At 40.6% G+C, this 23,204-nt stretch overlaps 1 protein-coding gene across 15 annotated transcripts in view; it reads left to right on the top strand.

Annotated features, from left to right (window-relative positions):
- The window catches only part of DTNB (dystrobrevin beta), a 237,877-nt gene that overhangs the window by 160,598 nt on the left and 54,075 nt on the right, over window positions 1-23,204 (top strand). For 11 of the 15 annotated variants that reach the window (XM_055327178.1, XM_055327169.1, XM_055327170.1 and 8 more), the window contains 2 exons: window positions 17,921-18,010; window positions 21,735-21,822. In XM_055327178.1, coding sequence (XP_055183153.1) covers window positions 17,921-18,010; window positions 21,735-21,822 — 178 coding nt within the window. The remainder of the gene's footprint in view (window positions 1-17,920; window positions 18,011-21,734; window positions 21,823-23,204) is intronic. The other 4 variants (XM_055327174.1, XM_055327175.1, XM_055327172.1 and 1 more) reach the window with 1 other exon arrangement.

Below are 23,204 nucleotides of genomic sequence, written 5' to 3'. Positions count from 1 at the left end.
ACATTTAACTGGAAAGCCTAAGTCTCTCTCTTAGTTATACAAGTAGTTTCCTCCTACAAGGAACTAGAATGGTGTACTCCTTTCTTTTCTTTATTTAATTTACCCTTCTCCTAAATTCTCTTAGGCAGGACTTAAAAGAACTCTATAAAATGGCTTACTTTCTGTTTGATTTAAGCTGTCCCATAATCAAAGCATTGCAGAAACTCCCTCAAGGGCACAGCCATTAAAGAATTCTTTCTAACAGTCATCACCCAAAAAGAAAAAAACAAAACAACGAAGACATTTCAGTAGACTCCCCAAGTTCTTGCTGAAGAAAACTACTTCATGCCATATGTACTGATTGCATTGGATTAATTCAGTTATAGAAATGTCCTCTGCTTAGTGATACTTTGACTTAACATATATGATACTTAAGATCAATTATATTTGCTCCCATTGGCTAAAACTCCTGGAGCACTGTTTCCCAAACTTGACTGATGGGAAGACCAGAAGAATCACCTAGGTCAGTTGTTAAAAATACAGTTTTCTGGGACCACATCAGATCCAGTGACTCCTGAGATCCTGAGAAGCTACACCTCTAACAATAAGTATTCCAGGTGATTCTTACCATTCAAGTACATTTGGGAGAGAGCTTTGGAAGGAAGCTAAGGAGTACACTGTCAGGCTACCCTGAAATGGAGTTAGGGACTTAAATCAGTCAGAATGACCTGATGATACAGTGCTACCCACTAAGAGTCTCAAGACTGACCAGGTAAGAGTGCTTGCCCATAGCCTTCCTGAGATACAACCAGTAGGGAACAGCCACACTGCTTCTTTTGGGGCAGAGTTGGGTGATATCATTGACTAGAACATAGACTTGAGCCAGACCATCTGCATTTGAATCCTGGCACTCATGTGACCTTAAACAAAATTTGCACCTTCATTTTTTTAATTTATAGAATGGCGACAATAATAGTGTCTACCTTGTGCAGTAATGTGAGAATTTAAGATACTGCTTTCATTATTTAGGAAGTAAACTGGTGAGAGAGCAGGTAGGTAAGAAAAGTAATTTACAATACCCTTTCAAGGAAGAATGGAGAGCTTCTGGAAAGATACAGAACAATGCAACCTCTCCTACCTACCTAGGTATGACAACAACTCTTGCTGGCCTTAGTCCTTAGTTTTTTATGTTAAAACACCCATAGCATTCAAATCCAGACCCAGAATCTAAATAGCAACTCAGGGATGTTTCCATTTCAAAACCAGGAAGCTAAGGTGGATTATGGAAACAAGTCAGCTTGCAGGTGGTAGGTTAATGTTAGCAATGCCATCTATTAGGGTTTCACTTCATCTGAATTGTTCCCTTCATTTACTAGTTTTGTCATTTGAGTCAGTTGAGTCCCTGAGGGTCCTAAGTGCCTGGTGACTAAGGCACCAGACATTTGGTGACCACAGCTGAATGTTCCTACCAGAGGCTGTTAGAGGGGATACCTCTTTCTAGACAATATTTTATTTCTTGAGAAGACTGAAAGAGGGGACTTGGGACCAATAATAATTGCTCCTGTGGAAGGCCAGCCTTTATGCTGGATGATCCAGTATTCAGCCCAAGGTTTAAGATCAAGTGGCCAGTGGCGATTGTCAGTCATAAAGTCTCTACCATTTTTGAAAGTTATTTCGGATGGTATTCGATAGCCTGGATTAAGACTTTATTTTGAAGTCAACATTTTCTCTAGTATCCCTTTTTTTTTAAGATTTTTTTTTAAAAAGATTTTATTTATTCATGAGAGACACAGAAAGAGAGGCAGAGACACAGGCAGAGGGAGAAGCAGACTCCATGCAGGGAGCTCGACATGGGACTCGATCCCGGGTCTCCAGGATCAGACCTGAAGCTGCAGGCGGCGCTAAGCCGCTGCGCCACCAGGGCCACCCTTTTTTTAAAGATTTTTATTTATTTATCCATGCGAGAGACACAGAGAGAGAGAGAGAGGCAGAGACACAGGCAGAGGGAGAAGCAGGCTCCTGATGTGGGATTTGATCCGAGTCTCCAGGATCAGGCCTTGGGCTGAAGGTGGCGCTAAACCACTGAGCCACCCGGGCTGCCCTCTAGTACCTCTTTCAAGCCCAACTAAGTTTAGCAGACTTGGTCAGTCCTCAAGGTGGTTATCACAGACTGCATGGGGATTGAGCAGCAGAGCAAAGGCAGCCTGAGCCCTTAGCAGGCCAAAAAAGAAGAACGAGCACTGTCATTTATTAAGAAAATTAGTTGCTTGAGTAGAAGCCATATAGGAACAAGATGCTCCCATCCTAAGGATCTAGTCCTTAGATTTTTAGAAGACTTCATTTATATTCTGGATGAGATTATGATGTAGCATGTGGACATTAATTGTGTAATTCATAGATCTGGCTCTTCATGGCCCATTTTACCAAACCAGTATAAATATCCATCTAGAATTCTATTTATTCTCTTAAGAACTCATCAGTTTTTCTTTCCTCCTCTGGATGTCGTCAGGCCTGTGTCTCTAGAGTCTGATGAAAACTAGGAACCCAGCGCCACAGCCCAGTCACAGGACCTCCTCTACTGGGGCAGAGAACCCTCAAGGGAATTAAAGCTACTCTCCAGAAATAAGAGGTTTCCTTTAGAACTCAGTGTAAGACATAAATCACTAAATCAGACAAGAACATACACAGTAATAAAAATGCAGAAAAAAATTTAAGAGCTACAGTTTCTACCTTTTCAATAGGCAGTGCATATAAAAACAGCAATAGCTACAAGGGTCAAAAATACTGTTAGTCCAAAAAAAAAAAAATACTGTTAGTCCAAATAGAAGATTGTCACAAATGTGAGTTACTTTTTATTTTTATTCATTTATTTTTTAAAAATTTATTTAAGACAGAGGACACGTGCACATGATGGAGTGAGGGACAAAGGGAGAGGGAGAGAGAAAGAATCCTCAAGCAGTCTCATTCCTGAGCACAGAGTCCAGTGTGTGATCCCTCCACCCTGAGATCAAGACCTGAGCCAAAATTAAGAGTCACATGCTTAACCAACTGAGTCACCCAGGCACCCCAACAGTTACGTTCTTTTTTTTTTTTTTCCAAATATTATTTATTTATTCATGAGAGACACACAGAGAGAGGCAGAGACACAGGCAGAGAGAGAAGCAGGCTCCTTTCAGGGAGCCTGATAAGGGACTCGATCCCAGGACCCTGGGATCATGACCTGAACCAAAGGCAGATGCTCAACCACTGAGCCACCCAGTTGTCCCCAACAGTTACTTTTTAAAGAAGAAAACTGTATCAGTTGCAAAGCTTCTGTCTCTCCTTTGAGATAACATGAATTATGTTCCTAGAGGGTCCACTGCAGGGGTTTGCTGTGGACAATATTTTTCTAGTATGCCTATGTTGAAATTGCTATAATTGAAAAGAAATTTCATTTTTGCTTTGGTCTAAATAGTTTCTGGAAATTTGCTTTCTTTTAAAAGAACCAGAACAATACACTTAGAAACAAACAACAAAAAACTTTCAAAACTTTAAAACAGAGGCTTAAAATCCTCCCCTTCTACCTATTTCCTCTGAGGCTTGCTTCGGTTCCTCTTTTTCCAGAGTCCAGAATGTAAACAGTGATATTATTCTCTGGACTATTGTAGTGTTCAGAGTCATAATGTACTTTCAGAGCAATATGGAAAATGATGTCAATATTTTTTATTTTTTAATGTCTTCTAAAGCCTTAGCTTTATTTATGAATATTTAAACTCGCACAATTCTGTGGATGTTTCATAGAACTATGACAATAACAAAAACTTCCAATTTGAAACTTTTTGCTTTTGGGATCCCTGGGTGGCGCAGCGGTTTGGCGCCTGCCTTTGGCCCAGGGCGTGATCCTGGAGACCCGGGATCGAATCCCACGTCGGGCTCCCGGTGCATGGAGCTTGCTTCTCCCTCTGCCTATGTCTCTGCCTCTCTCTCTCTCTCTCTGTGTGTGACTATCATAAATAAATAAAAATTTAAAAAAAAAAACTTTTTGCTTTTAAGCATTTGGTTGGTATATGAGTATTAACTCTTTTTAGCTTCAGGTATTAAAATTTAACTTCAAGAAGCACAAACCCCATTAAGCAAGATGAAAAGTTTTTATGGGACTCCTGAGTGGCTCAGTGGTGGAGTGTCTGCCTGCCACTCAGGGCGTGATCCTGGTCTGGGATCGAGTCCTGCACTAAGCTCCCTGCGAGGAGCCTGCTTCTCCCTCTGCCTATGTCTCTGCCTCTCTCTCTTTCTCTCTCTGTGTCTCTCATGAATAAATAAATAAATAAACTATTAAAAAAAAAGTTTTACTGATCTGTTCTATAACATGTGTTCATAATTAATACCATACTGTACACTTAAAAATTTGTTAAGAGGGTTGATCTCATGTTACATGTTGTTATTATAGTTAAAAAAAAAAACAAAAAAAAGGAAAAAAGGGAGAAACTGACAAAGACAAAGACAAAAGGAGGAAGCAAAGAACAGAAGTGTCCCTGGATCATAAAAGCACTGAAACGCTGCCAGGATGCCCATCTGTGGCTTCTTCATCTCCTGATTACTCTAGAATGCTGTCTTCATTCCCTGCAGCTGTGGAACACCTACTCCTCTATACTGCCAGTGGCTTCAGATGTACAGCCACAGAATCATCACTCAAGAGGTTGTACCTTTCCTACCTCGGATTAGAGAACTCCAAGGAAAGAGTCTTACTGTCCTGGATTGTTTTACTGGCCATTGGATTGTATGTGATAGGCCACACCCATTATACCTACATCATTAAAACAGGAGCATTTCCCCCCAGAAAGGTTATACTGAAGAAGAGAGAGGCCATGGGAAAGACAAATAACAGAAGTTGTTGGCAGACCAGTTTTGCTACCCAGCACCCCAAAGTGTGCAAAAGTGTACACATACACACACACTGTCTCATACCATTTCCAGGGTTTTCCTGGAATGCAGCATTCCACATACAACTGCAAATTCATGCTCCCCTCTCCCAGAAGTCTGTCCACCTCCTGTGATAGCCCTGGGCCCTGGATACTTGGGCTATGTCCATTCATCCAGGTCAGCTCTCCATATGTCTTTTTGTGACTCATTCACCCATCCTAAACTGAAGCAAATAATAAGTTATGAGCACTGTGCACCCACTATACAAGGTGAAGGTTGAAAAGTAGGATAATTTGAATAGTGGAGAAATGGAAGTGATAGAAAACATGGCATATCAAGCCACATTTGCCTTTATTTCCTTTTGAAACACCACCAAAATGACAGCCAAGAGATTATTTTGAGTAAAAACCCACAAGAAGAAAGAAAAATGGAAGATGAGACAATAGCAACGAGAATTTGGGAGCAGAAGCAGATTGGTGAGTGGAAACTGATTTTGCAGACAGGAGAAGACCAAAGCCTCAGCTGATAGTGAGAGGAGCCCAGAAGAAAGCCCTCCCCAGGAGTGAGAGGGAGGAATGACCGGCTAGAAGTCTATACAGGAGGCACTTAGAACCACAGAACGTCTACACAACTGGGTAACTGCCCCTACCCCACCCTGCCAAAGAGTTAAGGTTTATGTTTGGATTTTCTGGAACAATACAACCCCCATAAGACCCTAATTGTCTTAATTATCTCACCCTTGTTGGGCAGAGACAACTGGCTCTTAGACAACCCAGCTCCCTTCCTTCATACATCATTCTGAAGACTTGAAGAAATCACTGCTCCATCCTGTTATTCCTCTCAAGGTGCTTGGAACTCTGGCCATAAGAAGCAGAAGATCTCAGTCCCAGGATCCTAGAGGTTATAGTTTAACCAGTTGCTTTTCTCAGCAGCCGTGTAGCAAAGATTGAAGTATTCCCTCCCTCGGATGGAGACACTTTTGCTACCATCCACACCTCAACTTGACTCAGCTAGTTCCACTCAGTGTTACTCCCCACTTCTAGTATTTCTATTTTAGTCAGAAACCTTGGCTGTAAGTGACAGAAGCTCAGTTTGAATTAGCTTCAGGAAAATAAGGTTTTTTTGTTTTTTGGTTTTTTTCTTAATAGAGGGAAAGAGTTCATGCACATGTGAGCAGGGGAGGGGCAGAGGAAGAGAGAGAAGGAGAGAAGCCAGCTTTGCACTGAGCACAAGCCCAACGTGGTGCTCAGGACTCTGAGATCACAACCTGAGCCAAAGCCAAGAGTCAGACACTCAACTGACTGTGCCACCCAGGCACCCCTGAAGGTTTTTTGTTTTTGTAGCCAAACTGGGAAGAGCATAGTGGTATGTGGCTGGGCCTCAGGAAGGACCAGAGCCAGCCAAGGGAGCTCTAACTTACTTAGGTATTTCCTTGCCTCCCCTTGGCTACCCTAATGCTCCTTGCTCATCTCTGGTGTGTGTTAACTGCTTCTTCCCTAACATAGCTACCTTTCAGCATGGGAGGGGATATATCCCTGAGACCTGTATGTTTATACTTCATAACCTTACTACCCTATAGTGATTGACCTTCTCTTTGTTCCAACTTGAAAACTCCCAATGAAAGTTCTTTTTGGTCCATCTTGGATCATGTTACCCATCCATGGGTTATCTGTTTGGGGCCCCATCTAGAATTACATGGTTGAATGGGTAGGGGTCAGTTCTCCAAAGAAGGGGGTCTGCTGTCTTTGGAGAACATAGGGTGCTGAGGAAACACATAGCTATAGACTTCTTTTTGGGTGATTTCTGAAAAAAATTGCATTCGTAAATATATCACCCCTCCAGTAGCATAGATTGTTAGGGGGTCCTTTTTCGCCCTACCACCTAATTTTTATTTCTCTCAAGAGTTAAATAATGCTTTCTATTCTGTTCAGTTTATAAAGATTTATTGTGTTGGGATATAACACTGTCTTTGGGTGCTAACAGGTAAATATTAGAGCCATTAATTTTAAGTTGTCACCAATTGCTAGGAATCTTAAGTAGAGGCAAGATTTTATCAGTCAAGAGTTTTTAACTTTAACACATACAAGAAGGAAAAGGCATTTTAGGGGAGGGGAGGGGAGGGAGAGAAGCACAGGGAGAGAGAATCCCAAGCAGGCCCCATGCCTGATATGGGGCTTGATCTCACTGCCCTGAGATTGTGACCTGAGCCAAAATGAAGAGTCAGATGCTTAACTGACTGAGCCATCCAGGTGCCCTGAGAAAACATTTTTAAAGTCCAGAAGAGACCATAGTATAAATATTATTTCTGAACTGAAAACATAGAGATGAGTTGCACTATAATAGTATTAAAATGGCTTTCTGAGTGGGCACCAACATAAAGATTTTATCTTGGTATCTACAGAATGACAAATGCTACGTGTTTTAGACTGAAGACAGCAGAGGTATTGGCACAATTTAAAAAGGAGGCAAACTAAATTAGTTAAGCCAGAAACTCTCCATTTCTGGACTCAGGCTATTGATCTTCTTCCCTCCCGTGAAATGAGAATAAGAAGAGTTTGGTTGATGGAGCACCAGGGTGGCTCAGTTGGTTTTGCATCTGACTCTTGATCTCAGCTTGGGTCTTGATCTCAGGGGTCGTGAGTTCAAGCTCTGCATTGGGCTCCATGCTGAGCATGGAGCCTACTTAAAAAAAAATTTAAATGAAAAAAGTAATTAATTAAATAAGAGTTTAGTTGAAAAGCAAGAATTAATGAGGACTTAAGCATGATCATGAAACAACTAGCTTGCATGAATTCTTCATGAGGATCTCTCCAAGACAACAGAAGAATTACTTTTTTCTCCAATCTATTTTTGAAAGACAGAAAAGCAGAGTAATTGAAAATTAACACATAATCTTATGGGGCTGCAGGGTCCTCAGTGTTGGCAGATTTCCAAAGTCCATCTGATGGCCCAGGCAAACAGCCAGGTTTCAGCTGCTTCTGGGCTGGGATTAAATTCCATTTCCATTCAAGCATTTAAGGTAAACCCTTCAGCAATTCTAACTCAAGTTAGTACAAACAAAAAGCTTGAGTATTTCTAAGTCCATACTTTAAAGCTTAAGTTTGAAAAATTGAAGCTTACAGAAGCATAGTAACCAATAGTTTCCTCCTCTCACTAAACTGAGGCTAGCGGTTCTCAATGTGAACAAGAATTACATCCATTATGAACTGTCAGCAAAACAAAGGGGAAGAAGGAACAGGTCTGGGGAGAGAAACCATGAGTTCAGTGTTGCCATATGCAGATTGAGATGCCTGAGAGATCCTGAGAGTGAAGAGAATCCTTTATGGATTTGGGATGTGGGGGGGTCAAGGAAGGAGATGGATGATTCTCCTTCAGGTTCCTTTCTGGCTTAAGTTAAGGTATTTGTAGTTGAGACACAGGAGGAAGATTTGGGCAAGAAGATAGCAAGATTATGTTGAGGTAGAAGTGCCTGAGGGACACAGAGGAACCAGACCTTAGCATGAATTCTTGTCACCCTGACTCTTTCAGTTACCTCAGATTCACACTAGCAAAGAGCAGACAAGTACTCAGATCCAACAAACAACCGGTAGAACCTAAATACACCCACCCCACCCCACCCACACACAATTTGACCCATTTTTCCGTATCTGCTTTGGAGGCTATTAACTTAAATACCTCTTGACCACATGTCCTCCTTAGAAGCTGACTCAGTGCAGCATGCTGCTTTGTAGTGATGTGCCAAGGGCTTACACAAATCACAGAAATACCATAGCAATGCTGAAACTCCTATGGTGATCCAGTTTAACCAATGTTTTTCATTCCTCTTAATGTTAAACTATTAAAATATTTCAACTTACTGTAGTAAAGCAGATATGTAAAACAAATTAGTGCTGGGATGCCTGGGTGGCTCAGCGTGTGATCCCGGTCCTGGGATCAAGTCCCACATTGGGTTCCCTGCAAAGAACCTGCCTCTCCCTCTATGTCTCTGCTTCTCTCTGTGTGTCTCTCATGAATATATAAATAAAATCTTTTTTAAAATAAAAAATAAAATAAGATAAATAAAACAAATCAGTGTTGCGGTTAAAAAAATGTTAATTATTCTGTGGATCTAATTAGGAAATCTCCAGTCTACTTCCCACCTCACCCCCAAAAACCAGAGGGCTTTTTCTGAAATGCAAATCTAATGAAATTACTCTTCTGGTCAAAATTTTCCAATGGCTCTTTCATTCTACAGCATTGTCCAATAGCATGGAGACCAATATGGTAGCCACTAGCCATGTGAGGCTGTTGAGCACTTGAAATGTGAAAAGTGTGACAGAGGAAGTGAAATTTTAATTTTATTTAATTTGAATTAATTTGAATTTAATGTGGTTAGTGGCAACAGAGTTCTACAGGATTAGGCCCATATTCTTCAGTGTGGCTTATGAAGCTATTCGAAGCCTTGCTAGTCTCCTCAGCCCTGCCTTATTTCACTCTTTTTATTGGCTTCTACACGGAGAATTACTCAGATCCCTAACAGCTCTCTAAGTGGATTTCTGCATATGCTGCTTCTACCTTTAGTGCCTGCCTACCCTTTTTCCCTTTATTCCCCTCTCTGTCATCTAATTCTTCCTTCTTAACTTAGCTTCAACTCCTCCAGGCAGCCTTCCCTGATACTTAAAACTAGATTAAGTGTTCTTCCTCTGTGATCCATAGCATCTGTATATATCAGTGTATTGTAACTACCTGTTTGTTAGATGCCTTTCTAGATAGACTATAAGCTCATTGAAGGTGAGGACTCACCAGGCTTTATCCAGAAACTTACTTTTCTCCAAATCTTGCTATTGCTTGCCCCTTAATCAGTCTTCCTCTGTTAGGAAAAAGATTTTCTTCTTCAGTTACTTCAAGCACATGGCATCTTACAGCATTGCCTTCTTTTTTTTTTTTTAAGATTTTATTTATTTATTCATAGAGACACACACAGAGAGAGGCAGAGACACAGGCAGAGGAAGAAGCAGGCACCATGCAGAGCCTGATGTGGGACTCGATTCAGGGTCTCCAGGATCACGCCCCGGGCAGCAGGCGGCGCTAAACCGCTGCGCCACCAGGGCTGCCCAGAGCATTGCCTTCTTATTCCATTCAGAGTACAGATATAAGGGACTTGAGTTATATTGAAGTATCTGGGTCTACTCCAGCACTGCATTGTTCACTCTCTAGCTGCCTGTACCCCTGGTTATATGTCACTTTCCTCTATAAGTATGAGAAACCTGACTCTTATCACCTGCCATCCATGTACCTATTTGCTTACCCCTAGTAGCATGGATAGTGATTTCAAAATTGATTTATGTCTTCAGTAGATTACTGAGTTATAATTCATTCACCATACGACCCATCCACTTAAAATGTATGATTCAGTGGTTTTTGGTGTATTCACAGAGTTGTGTAGCCATCGCCACAATCAATTTTAGAACATTTTCATCACCCCCCAGATTGATTTACTACTAAAATATCACTCACTGCAGTGTGGAGAATTAACTGTGGTGGGCAAGAGCAGAAGAAGAAAGCAAGCAAGGGCTATTGGGTGGTCCAAGTGGCACTTGCAAGACTTTCCAGATGAGAAAGGATGGCAGCATTGGGGGCTTGAGCTTGATGGTTGGGTGAGTGGTGATGCTGTTCACTTAAACTGGTCATTGGGGGGTGCAGCAGGTGAGGAAGTGGGTGGAGGGAGTCAGGGATTCTAGTTTGAACATGTTAAGTTTGGGATGCCTCTTAGGCAGCCATGGGGAGATGCTGGACTGGTCCTCAAATACACAATCCTGGAGCTCCAGGGAGAGGGCAGGGCTGGAGATGCAAAGTTGTGAGGATTACAGTAATACCTTTTTGGTAAGATTATCCTGAGAATAAGCAAAAGAGCATATGTGAAATTCTCTGATAGGGTCACAGGTGCTTTGTTGATAATGACTACTACATTATCTTCTTTAATCCTTCCTATAGTCTCTGAAGTAAGTAATACATGAAGTATTAACTTCATGTAGATTTTATATTCTTATTATTTTACAGATGAGGGGACTAAAGCAGAGAGATTAATGTCCAGGCTCACACAGCAAGCAGATGCATGTGGATTACACCCAAGACTGCCTCCCTCCAAAGCCCATGCTCTCCTGCCTCCTGCCTAGCAATGAGTCAGGCTCTTGGGACTACAAACTGCCACTCCAGACACAGCCTCTGCTTCTGACTTTGTCCACACCACAGCTGACCTTTCATCCCCTCTGTCTCTACTCACATCCCTTCCCCTTGTTTCCTGTCCTCACAGAGGTGCCTCTTCTGCCAAAGGTACCGCCTCTTGCTGCCAATAGAGCTTCTCCTGAAGCCATGAGACATTCTCCTGTAGACTAGGAAGCCCCCTTTCTTTTGGAGAGTGGGTCTCACACTGGAGTGTGCATCAGGAGCACCTGGAAGCGTAGAGCTGGGAGGGTGCCTTACAAGGGAGAAAATGCTCCTCAGTTTCCCCAAAAGGAATGTGTTCATATCGTAGTCACTCCTCTTTTAACTCTGGTTTATGCTACTCACCCTTCCTTTTACTGATCTCCCTAATTGGATAAAATTCTACTATTATGTCTTCTTTTTTTTCTCTTCTTAAGTAATCTCTACACATAACGTTGGGCTTGAACTCATGATCCTGAGATCAAGAGTCAGTTGGTCTGCCGACTGAGACAGCCAGGCATCTCCTGGTATGTCTTCTTAAAGGACAGTGTCCCTCCCATCGTAACATTTTCTACATTTGCCATTTTACATTTATTTGTTTGATCATCTCTTTTTCTACCAGATGGTTAGCACCAAGAGAGCAGCAGCTGTGTCTAGGCTCTGCTTGAGTGGTGTACTCGTCTCCTGGCACAGTGCCTGACACCTTGTAGGTGCTCTAGACATTGACTCAAATGCCCAATTTCCACCAGAAGTGCTGCTACAACTATTATATATTCAGCCATGAAAATCACCTACTTTTATCGATTAAATTGACATTTGTCAGCTTAGAACTATTATTATTATTTTATATTTATTACTTATATGTGATTCCAAACTATTCCAAACTACTGACTTTGCTTTAGAAAAACAGATTTCTTTTTTTTTTTTAATGTATTATTTAACAGAGAGCACAATCAGGGGGAACTACAGAGGCAGAGAGATAAGCAAGCTCCCCATCAAGCAGGAAGCCCAATGTGATGCTCAATCCCAGGGTCCTAGGATCATGACTTGAGCCAAAGGCAGACACTCAACTGACTGAGCCACCTAGGTGCACCGAAAAAAACAGATTTCTAAAGCAAAACCTATTTGTAAGTTGGGAATTATATAGAAATTTATATTGTATCAAAAAGAAAGCATTTAAATTCAAATCTAGAAAAGAACCTTTGAATATGAGTATGTATATTACATATATATCTAACATAACACCCACACCCCAACACAGGATTGTCAGAAAATTCATGAACCCTTATTTACTATAGACAGCTACTGATAATGCTTTTTATTTTGGTTTAGATCCCGAGTTATCTGGAAAATGACACTACCTCTGAATAGCAGTCTTCATAGAAAGTTAAAATGAAGTTTAATGGACTGTTGCTTCTATAGTTAATGCTTCCAGTTTCTTTCCTGCCATTCATTCCCTTGGGAACATCCCCTGGTCAGATTTTCACTTCCTGTTCATTGCCAAAACCTGTTCTGTCAAGGAGACCAGTGACTTCCTCAATGTTAAATCCAATGATGAATTTTCAGGACTTAATCTGACTTGATCCATCAGTAGCCAATGATTACTCCCTTCTACTTGAGACACTTTCTGGACTTCCCTCCAGGTATCCTGCTCTTCCAGTTCTCCTCTTTCTTTGGGGCCCTCTTAGCTGGTTTTTCCATACCTCCTTGAATTCTAAATGTTGGTATGCCAGAGGGACTACTTCCCTTTTCTGTTTGTCCTCCCTGTAGGTGATCGCAACTGAACTCACGGCTTTTAATACTGTCTACATGCCGGTGACTTCCACACTTCTTTTTCTGGCCCAGACCTTTTTGCTGAGCTCTGACCTCGTAGATCTTCTCACTAGTCAATACCTTCTCCTAGGTATCTAATACAAATCTCACAATTAGCATGTTCCAAAACTGAGTCCTGTGTCTCCCCCTACCACTCTTGCCTCTCTCTCAATCTTCCTCATCTCAGTTAATACAATCTCATTCCTATAGTGACTCAGTCAAAACTCCTGATGTTTCTCCCATCTAAGGTGTCAAATAATTAGATCAGCTTTATCCAAAAACACTGTCAAAATCTGTCCAGAAAAAAAAAAAATCTGTCCAGGATCTTGCCATTTCTTACCACTTCGACAGCTACTACTATTCTCCTAGCCACTCTTGTCTCTCATCTGGAAAGTTGCAGGAGGCTTATCATTAGCTGCTTCTTCCTCACTCTCTGACACTTCATCTTTCAAAGAGCAGATACTCTTATTAGAATATAAAACCTACCAATAACTGCTCAAAACCTACCAATAACTTCTCATATCACAGTAAAAGTTGAAGCCCTTAAGATGGCCTTCTATAACATTGCTACTTTTCAGTCTGTCTTACAAGAAGCAGTTTCATTTTGTTTTAATTTCTAGTTTGAAATATACTAATACTTTGCAAAAGTATGATAAAAATGAGTTACTGCAGGGGCACCTGAGTGGCTCAGTTGGTTAAAGCAGCCAACTCTTGATTTTGGCTCAGGTCATGATCTCGGGGTCATGAGATCAAACACTCTCCCCACCCCTGTTCCCTGCTCTCACTGAGCACCAAGTCTGCTTGTCCCTCTCCCTCTGCACCTCCCCCATTCTTGCTTGCCCTCTCTCTTGCTCTCTCTTTCAAAATAAAATCTTAAAAAAAAAAAGTTACTACAGAGAGAACTTCCATGCTGGTCATGGTGAAGTAACTGGTGTCAGATTAGTTCTCCCACTATAAACTTCTAGAAAACTATTCTGATTAAACCAACTGTTTTCAGAAATTAGATAGTAAGTAGGGCAGGACTGTTCTCTGAGGGAAAGGAAATAAATGAGGAAAGCCCTATGATTGCCCAGGCTTTCTACTGGGAGGCATTTACCCAAGTCCAGTGCTGGAGACAAGCAGTGCAAGCCTTATTTGCTGAGAATAAGAAGAGAGATTGGAGTTTGGGGAGGCTGGAATTTGCCAAGAGGAATACCAGAGGGGAGGAAGCACACCAAGAAGGAGCTCCATAAACCTGTATATAGGTCCCTTAAGTCTTCGGCTAAAAACAAAGCTACGTTTGCATGGAAAGATTTCACAAGACCACCACAGAAAAACTACCGAGGAAAGAACAAGTCCTAGGGCTTTGAAAGTGGAACAGCTACTCAAGCTCAGCCTGTTGTTTGGGTTCCAGCCAACTAGAGTTAGAGACATTATCAAACACTGGGGAGCATTCAATAAAGACTTCAGAAAGGCCACACCTTAGGAGTAGGGTGAAAATAGCCCTAGCTGAAAGTGACTTAGTTCTGTGCTAATGAAACTGTAACACAGACCTCAAAAGGACCTATGTGTCCACAACTAAGTTAACTGACTACCAGATTCTTTTTTTTTAATTTTTATTTATTTACGATAGTCACACAGAGAGAGAGAGAGAGAGGCAGAGACATAGGCAGAGGGAGAAGCAGGCTCCATGCACCAGGAGCCCGACATGGGATTCGATCCCGGGTCTCTAGGATCGCGCCCTGGGCCAAAGGCAGGCACCAAACCGCTGCGCCACCCAGGGATCCCCGACTACCAGATTCTTTAAGAGAAGATGACAAAATCCAAACATTTGACAACATAATCCTTACAATTTCCATCATCCAATAAAAATTTAGAGGACATAGGAAATAGGAAAGTTTGGTCTGATACCAGAATAAAATTAGTCAGTATAAATAGAGCCAGAAATAACAGGTATGATGCAATGAATGGAGATAGGCTTTAAAACAGCCACAACAGATATAGAAAATGTAAAGGAAAATATACATAATGAGAAAAAATGGAAATCAAAAAGAAGCAAACATAAACATAATTGAAAGTTTCTGCATATATATTCTACTTCAATGACAGTTTTATTTTTTATTTTTTTTAAAGATTTTATTTATTTATTCATGAGAGACACAGAGAAAGAGAGAGAGGCAGAAACACAGGCAGACGGAGAAGCAGACTCCATGCAGGAGGCCCAATGTGGGACTTGATCCTGGGTCTCCAGGGTCACACCCTGGGCTGAAGGCAGCACTAAACTGCTGAGCCACCGGGGCTGCCCGATGACAGAGTTTTAAATTTAAAAAATAGAACTTCTGGAGTTGAAAAAGGTAATACCTAAAATGAAAAATTCAGTAGATGGACTTAACAGAGTACCAGAAATTACAGAAAAAAAAGGCCACTGAACTTAAAGACAGAGCAATACAAATTATCCAAAATGCAATGCTGAAAAATGAACAGAGCCTCCAAAATCTATGGGAGAGTATAAGCAGCCTAACAGAGGGAGAAGAGAAAAATTATTTCAGGAAATATTTTTTGCCAGATTTCCAAGTAAATTTTTACAAATTTGATGAAAACTATAAACCCATAGATACAACAAGCTATCACCAGGATAAACAGAGAAAACCATACCAAGGCACATCACAATCAAATTGCTGAAAAACAGTGACAAAATATTAAAAGCAGGTGGAGGAAAAAAGATGTTATGTATGGGGGATGGGGAAATAAGATTTTGAAGTTATTTTTCATTAAGATAATGCATGCTAGCAGGAAATTGAATGGCATTTGAAAGTAGTGAGAGAACCTGTTTTTATTCCTTCTAAAATACATAGATTTCCTAGCTTTATCCACTGAAAAGGTCTAGAAGCAGGGATTGTCCAGGAAAGAGAGCAGCCCAGTACCCTAACTATGATCTCTACATACTCTTTCCTCATAAAGGGAACCTGCAATCCTTGAAGGAATAGTTGAATAGGAATAGTTGCCCAAGTGTGAGGCAGGACATGCAGAAGTTGAGACTGGCGCATCTTAGTGTGCCAAGCAAGAAAGCTAATGACATCTGATAGATATATTAGATTTTTTTAAATTTTTTTTAATTTTTTTTTGATATATAAGATTAACACAGGAGTCTACTTACAGGGGCTCCCACTGGCCAAAGATAGGACAATTTGAGCATCAAAAAGATGATTGTAATGGATTGAAGCAATCAGACACGTAAAAATCTATGAGTTCATAATAATACTAAAAAAGAAAACTCCTTGGTAACCAATGGAGGTTGCTAGGGGACTCGTTCATTGTTCTGAAATTTGTTAAATAGTAAGAAATACCAACCATTTGTTTTACCTTTTCTGAATGATTAGTATTTCAGGATAAACAAATAGAGCAAACTAATGAATACAGAAAAGATGATGAAATTGGAAACTGGACCTTTGCAACCCCACAAGAAATAGTGAATCTAGGCAAGAATCATTAGTAAATGCTAAAACTATTAAGTGAGAAATTGCTGAGGGACTTTATAATGGAGAGATGTAACCAATAACATCTGCATCCACTGATTAATATTTATATTCCATTATGTGCTCCCTATTTGATTTATAAGTACACCATATTACTTAGAACAGATTCTAGCCCCTTCTCAAAAATGAAACAAAAGCAAAAACTTTAATCAAATACCCAGATCTAGCCACAGGGGATAGAGAAACAAATTAAATGGCACCAAGGAAACAATCAGTCAAATCCAGAATGTAGGGTATGCTACAGATACAGATATCATGCTTTCTTCACAAATAACTGACATGAAACAAGGAAAAGGAAGAACTTACCAATTAAAAACTGAAACATATCAACGAAATGCAATGTTGGAATCTTGATTCTAAATGTAGATGGATATTTTTTAAGATTTGGGAAAATTAAAAAAAAAAGATTTGGGAAAATTTTCAGATGGACTGAGTTAAAATTTTCTTGTTAAATTGTATTAGGTGTGTTGATGGTGTTGTGGTTGTGTACATTAAGTATTCCCAAATGAAATAATAAACTGTCTGGAACTTGGGGTGCCTGGGTGGCTCAGTCGGTGAGTGGTCTGCCTTCTGCTCAGGTTATGATCCTGGGGTCCTGAGATCCAGCCCTGTGTTGGGCTCCCTGCTCAGTGGAGAGCCTGCTTCTCCCTCTCTCTGTGCCCCTTGCCCTGCTCGTGCTCTTTTTCCACTCTCTCTCTCTCAAATAAATAAATAAAGTATGTTTAAAAAGTTGGGCTTTGCTTCAACCACCCCTTTCTAGACAAAACGTTGAGGGAAGGAAGAATAGATCAGTAAGTTAGAAAATGTTGACTTTTGTTGAAGTTTGGTGATGGATACATAAAAAGTTGTCATTTGTTTACCTTCCATTTTGTGCATGTTTTAGCATTTCTGGAGTAGAAAAATTTTTAAACTCATGTGCTTAAGGACCTTCTGAATGTCTATAAAAGCCTCACTCAGAATGTATACAGTGTTGTTTTACAATGAGAAACAATTCTGACAAGTTTCAGTTTTATGGGAGAAAATAGAAAGATGCTAAAGGTAGTATCCTTATTAGAAAAAAAGGGGTTTAACTGGTATCACGAGGTAACACTGAAAATTCTTTACATGTAGACAAAAGCTATAAAAGCATTAGAGAGTGTTTAGTGCTGTTAAGTAGATCCACTCTGCTTGTTTTCCTGCCATTGGGCATTCCCTCCAAGGTGCATCCATCCCAGAGCCCAGAACCTGGCTGGATAAGACTGGAGGGCAAAGCTTCTCGGTGACCCCTCCTTGATTTCTCCTGCTCAGAGGCTGAAGCATCAGTTAGCCAAGGCTGTTTCCTAAGAGAGTGCTTTTGTTCAAAGGATTTGTGATATGTATTCCCTATGGTCTAACACCATATTTCATTATGCATTGTGATTTTTTTTATTGTTTTCTTTAATCATGTTTTTTTTTCTATTTTTCTTTGAAGTTTGCCCATTTTAATCCATGTTCATTTCTTGCTCTGTATGTGTTTGTGTCCTGCTTGCTGTCTTTGCCTCCGTTGCTCCTAGGTTACAGTATAGCCAGGATATTCCCAGTCACTTGGCCGATGAGCATGCGCTGATAGCCTCCTATGTGGCCCGTCTGCAACACTGTGCACGGTCAGTGATAGAGCAGCAGGCGGGTAGCCCAGGGCTGATTAGAGGGAGGGAGAGCTGTGTTACCTGGGCTTGCCAGCTGGAAAAAACTCTGCATGTGGGGTTTTTCTTGAGAATCTACCAGCTATGTTTGGCAGAGTTTAAATAATTGCTAAAGCATTAACTTCTGAAAGAGAAGGAGCCTTGCCAAGCCTGGGCACTTACCTAAACATATAGTCAGAAATGCTCTTTTAAAGTGGAGTTCATGTCCTTCAGCTTACACTTAAAGGCTGTGTAAATCTCAAACAGATATGCAGTCCCAAAGATGTACATTCACAGAGCTATTTGATGCAACCTCTTACTGTTCATTCTTGTCTAAATAATGAAACCTTTCTGTTGACATTCAGAGCGTAGGGTTGATCAACCCACAGATATCTCACTTTGTCTAATCTCTGATACCATCACCCTGTGGCATCTTTCCCCCAAATCGATTATTGTTGATTATTTAAACCAGTGGTTTGCAGCAGTGGTATTGGATCACTGTCACCTGAGGGAGACTTTCTCTAAACAATATATACCTCCTCATATGACAATTATATGTAGTATAACAACTTTATATTCCCCATTCTCTGAAAACTATTGGTTGTGACTCACTGTTAATGTGAAAATATACCTGGTTCCTCAATGGGTTAGAATAGGCAAACGTTTGATAACCCTAACTACAGCAAAGTTAACCCTTTAAAAGAATTAATACCAAACAACGTGCTATTACATCCAGGCAGACCCAAAGCTGCCTGTCCACTCTGTGCCCACACCTACCACCATTCTGCAGGGAGAATAGCAGGTAAAGTTTAAATAATCTGAAGTCATCCCTCCGCTCTCCATACCAGTAGGTAAGAGTCACTGTGCCCAACAGATTCTTATTCTTATTAGGGAGGAAGCATAATTTATTAACTAAGAGAGGCTAGAGACTTACATTTTGATCTCAGTTTTGCTCAGGACATGCTGTGGCTCCATGGGAAGGTCATTTGATCTTGTTTTTATTTCCTGTGATAACAAAAATAAATAATCAATGTGAAAAAAATATATTTGGGAAGGACCATTATACTTCGTGCCATTTCCCATAGTTTTGCCAGTGTGACTAAATAGCATTGATATTTTAAGGCATTTATTTAACTCTAAAGTCTACTTTCCTACTTCCCAAGTATGTAATAGGCTTTTCCTATGGAGGGAAGGAAAGCCTGATAATTGTGTATCATATCACACAAAGAGCCACCTCTTCATCAAACAGATGATTTCTGCCCAGCTCCTTGGGTCTCTAGGAATAGAGTTGTCTCATCCCTGGCAAGACAGCTTACTTATTATCAGTAAGGGCAGTTGTCCAGGTGATTAAAAGTTTCCATGGTGAAAAATAGAAGCAGAATATTGGCAGACTGCAACCCGATATTTCAGCCCCAAAAGATTTATGGTACATTTAGCTAAGGTCCTCAAGCCTGCTGGCTTAGGGATTAGGCTTCCTGAGTAAGAACTGGTGACTGGGAGCCCTGGGAGAACGTGAAGATTTGGGTGAGTACTGCATCTCTTCTTGATTTATAGTCTAAAGAACTGAGCTTCATGCTTCCTCAAAGAAGTCAGAAATTTCCTGGCTAATTCTGAAAATGAAAGTCAGCTCAAGCAGAAAAATAAGGAACCTTTCTTATTTTCCTCTTAATTTTCATTGACCTTAAAACCTCTCATCAACATAAAGTTCTAGTTTCTGGCTGGAAAGCATAGCCAATTAAAGCAACCATGTTGTCCACACTTGGGTATAAATGACAAACAGAATTAACCTTCCTAGAGAGATGGAACTCGATGGAGGAGGGGGAGCTCTTTTGCACAGAGGAAAAAATGAAGTTTTTGTTATATCCCTTGCTAAAACAAAGGGCAGCCACTTTAAGTCCCATTTCTTAGGTTGCCAGTCCCTCTATAATAGCCACTTAAATAAGCAAATGTTCATTTTTGTTGTTGTTTTAAGATAAAAGTAGTTCTCTTATTTCCAACGAACAACTTTAAAGTACAAATATTACAGTTCAGCCTTGACCTTGGGGCTTTGACTCTAATGTATTAAAGCTAACTGATGGTAGTGTGTTCTTATTACAAGATCATCTTGTGAGAGGATGTTGATACAGGCTGGAGACTGACATTTGCATACCTAAAATTATAAAGTATTCAGAAGTGGCACAGGCAAAAGAAAACACATTAAAAAAAATCCATCCTAGAGGAAAGACCAAGTGAAGGTTAAAGAATTGGCCACAATAGTAGAAATATAGAAAGGTGAAAAAATCTAGGAGAAAATCAGTTGATTCTATCCATGAAAAAGTCAGACACATCTCTATTTAACTTCTCCCTTCCCAGATCCCTCTCAGTGATTATTACAAGATTTGATGACTATTGGACTCACGTCTTTAAGTTTTTTCAGGTTACTCGTCATGTTGCTAAATTCCAATCAAAGGTTTTTGGAACACCAAGAACCAAGGACTAAAGTAGAAGCAGACCACAACAGCCATCTCTGGTCAGTCATCACCACCACCATTACCTTAAAGCATCTGCCAGACGAAAACAAACAACTATATTGCCACAGTCCCTATTAATCTAGGAGTGCCTTGATATGGATAAATGACAGTTGATATAACATGCCAAATTAAAGGAGTCAGTGATTTCATAGTCCAGGCAAAAGGTCACTGCATCAACATATACACAGAACTAGCCTATTATTCATGAATGCTTCTTTCATTCAGGTGCAGCAGTATCTGATATCTCACCTAGGTAGGTCTTTGGTACTCTTTTTTTTTTTTTTTAAGATTTCTTTTTTTTTTTAATTTTTATTTATTTATGATAGTCACAGAGAGAGAGAGAGAGGCAGAGACACAGGCAGAGGGAGAAGCAGGCTCCATGCACCGGGAGCCCGATGTGGGATTCGATCCCGGGTCTCCAGGATTGCGCCCTGGGCCAAAGGCAGGCGCCAAACCGCTGCGCCACCCAGAGTAATGGACTGAACTAATTCACTCTAAGATAGGGCTATAATTGTGAAACAAGCGTGGAAAGAAGGGAAAGAGAAAAAAGGAAAGGAAAGGAAAGGAAAGGAAAGGAAAGGAAAGGAAAGGAAAGGAAAGGAAAGGAAAGGAAAGGAAAGGAAAGAAGGAAGGAAGGAAGGAAGGAAGGAAGGAAGGAAGGAAGGAAGGAAGGAAAGAAAAAGCATTGAAAGAGAATGTTTGATATCCTGGATTCTTCTCCAACTTTACCATATGGTGTACCTGCCCTTGCCTGGGCTTCTCAGTTTTGTTCAGCCAGTATCAAGTGTACTTTTCCTTAGCCCTCTGGTTTTCATGATGCTTTTGTTTTCTCTTGGTCTTTTTAAATTCAAGACCTATGTCTAATAAAAGTCATGAGATTTTCCAAAACATTTGATTAGAAATCCCTCTCACAGACTTTGCAGATGCTCTTTTATTGACCTTACATTCAAAAAGAAGTGCCCCTTCTGGTGGTGTAGGAGTAGGGGGGATATGCTGCTGAAGAGAAATGGCATGTGTGGCTTTATCAGTTCTCTAAAGCACCTTTCTCTCAGAAGACCATTAGTATCTATGACCCAGGCCTGTTTCTCTTGGTACCATATGTTTTTACAAGCGTTTTCCCATCTGATCTTTCTAAGAGAAAAGCAAGAATAAGGGATGCTTAATAGACACCTGTTGAATTTTTGTCTCCTTGGCAGTGTCCTGGACAGTCCTAGCCGACTAGATGAGGAACACCGGCTTATAGCTCGCTATGCTGCCCGGCTGGCTGCAGAAGCAGGAAACATGGTGAGTAAATGGAAGGTCCTAGCAGAGTAGCAGAAATTAGCATTCTTTTAATACACAAGTGGTAGGGTGATGCTGAACACAAAGCTCAGGAGAATAGGTACTGGAGAGGAGTGGGTTTAGGGAAGGGATTATAGTGGCCTTTAATTTTACCCACAGTGTACTCTTAAAAATTAACCAAGAAAATCAAAGAGCTAGAATTTGGTTCTTTAAAAAGCAATAAAATTAATAACCCCCTAGAAATCCTGATCAAGAAAAAAGGAAAGAAAACACAAATTACCAATATCACAAATAAAAAGAGGGACATTGCTACAGACCCTACAGATATTATAAAGATGATAAGGGAATATTATGAGTAACTTTTTGCCAATAAATTTGGCAACCTGGATGAAATAGACAAATTCCTTGAATGAAACAAATTAGTGGTGCCGGCTGGCTCAGTCACCAGAGCGTGCAACACCTGATCTTGAGGTTTTAGGTTTAAGCCCCATGTTGGGTGTAGAAATTACTTAAAAATAAAAATTTAGGGCAACCTGGGTGGCTCAGTGATTTAGCGCTGCCTTCAGTCCAGGCCATGATCCTGGAGACCCGGGATCGAGTCCCACGTCAGGCTCCCTGCATGGAGCCTGCTTCTCCCTCTGCCTGTGTCTCTGCCTCTCTCTCTCTCTCTCTCTCTCTCTCTCTCTCTCTCTCTCTCATGAATAAATAAAATAAAATAATAAAAATAAATAAAAACTTTCAAAAAAGGACACAAATTAACAAAACTGACATAAAAATAAGTAGAAAAACTAAATAGTCCTAAATCTGTTAAAAAAATTTAATTCATAGTTAACTTCCCACAAAGAAAACTCCACAAACTCAGAGGGCTTGTTGTGTACTATCATATATTTAAAGAAAAAAATAATAATACTCTGACATAAATTCTCAATAAATAGAGGAGGAAGAAACACTTTCCAAGTCATTTTATCAGGCCACTCTAATCTGATATAAAAACAAAAGAGGGGGATCCTTTGGTGGTGCAGCGGTTTAGCACCTGACTTTGGCCCGGGGCACGATCCTGGAGGCCCAGGATCGAATCCCACGTTGGTCTCCCGGTGCATGGAGCCTGCTTCTCCCTCTGCCTGTGTCTCTGCCTCTCTCTCTCTCTGTGTGTGACTATCATAAATAAATAAAAATTAAAAAAAATAAAAACAAAATAGGGGCCAGCCCCGGTGGCTCAGCGGCTTAGTGCCACCTTCAGCCCAGGGCCTGATCCTGGAGACCCAAGATTGAGTCCCACATCAGGCTCCCTGCATGGAGCCTGCTTCTCCCTCTGCCTGTGCCTCTGCCTCTCTCTCTCTGTGTGTTTCTCATGAATAAATAAATATTTAAAAAATAAATAAAAA

This window comes from Nyctereutes procyonoides, unplaced genomic scaffold (genome assembly GCF_905146905.1).
Source record: "Nyctereutes procyonoides isolate TBG_1078 unplaced genomic scaffold, NYPRO_anot_genome, whole genome shotgun sequence".
In the NCBI taxonomy this organism is placed as follows: Eukaryota; Metazoa; Chordata; class Mammalia; order Carnivora; family Canidae; genus Nyctereutes; species Nyctereutes procyonoides.
The sequence above is the reverse complement of the archived record's forward strand: the minus strand, read 5'-3'. Positions and strand labels throughout refer to the sequence as shown.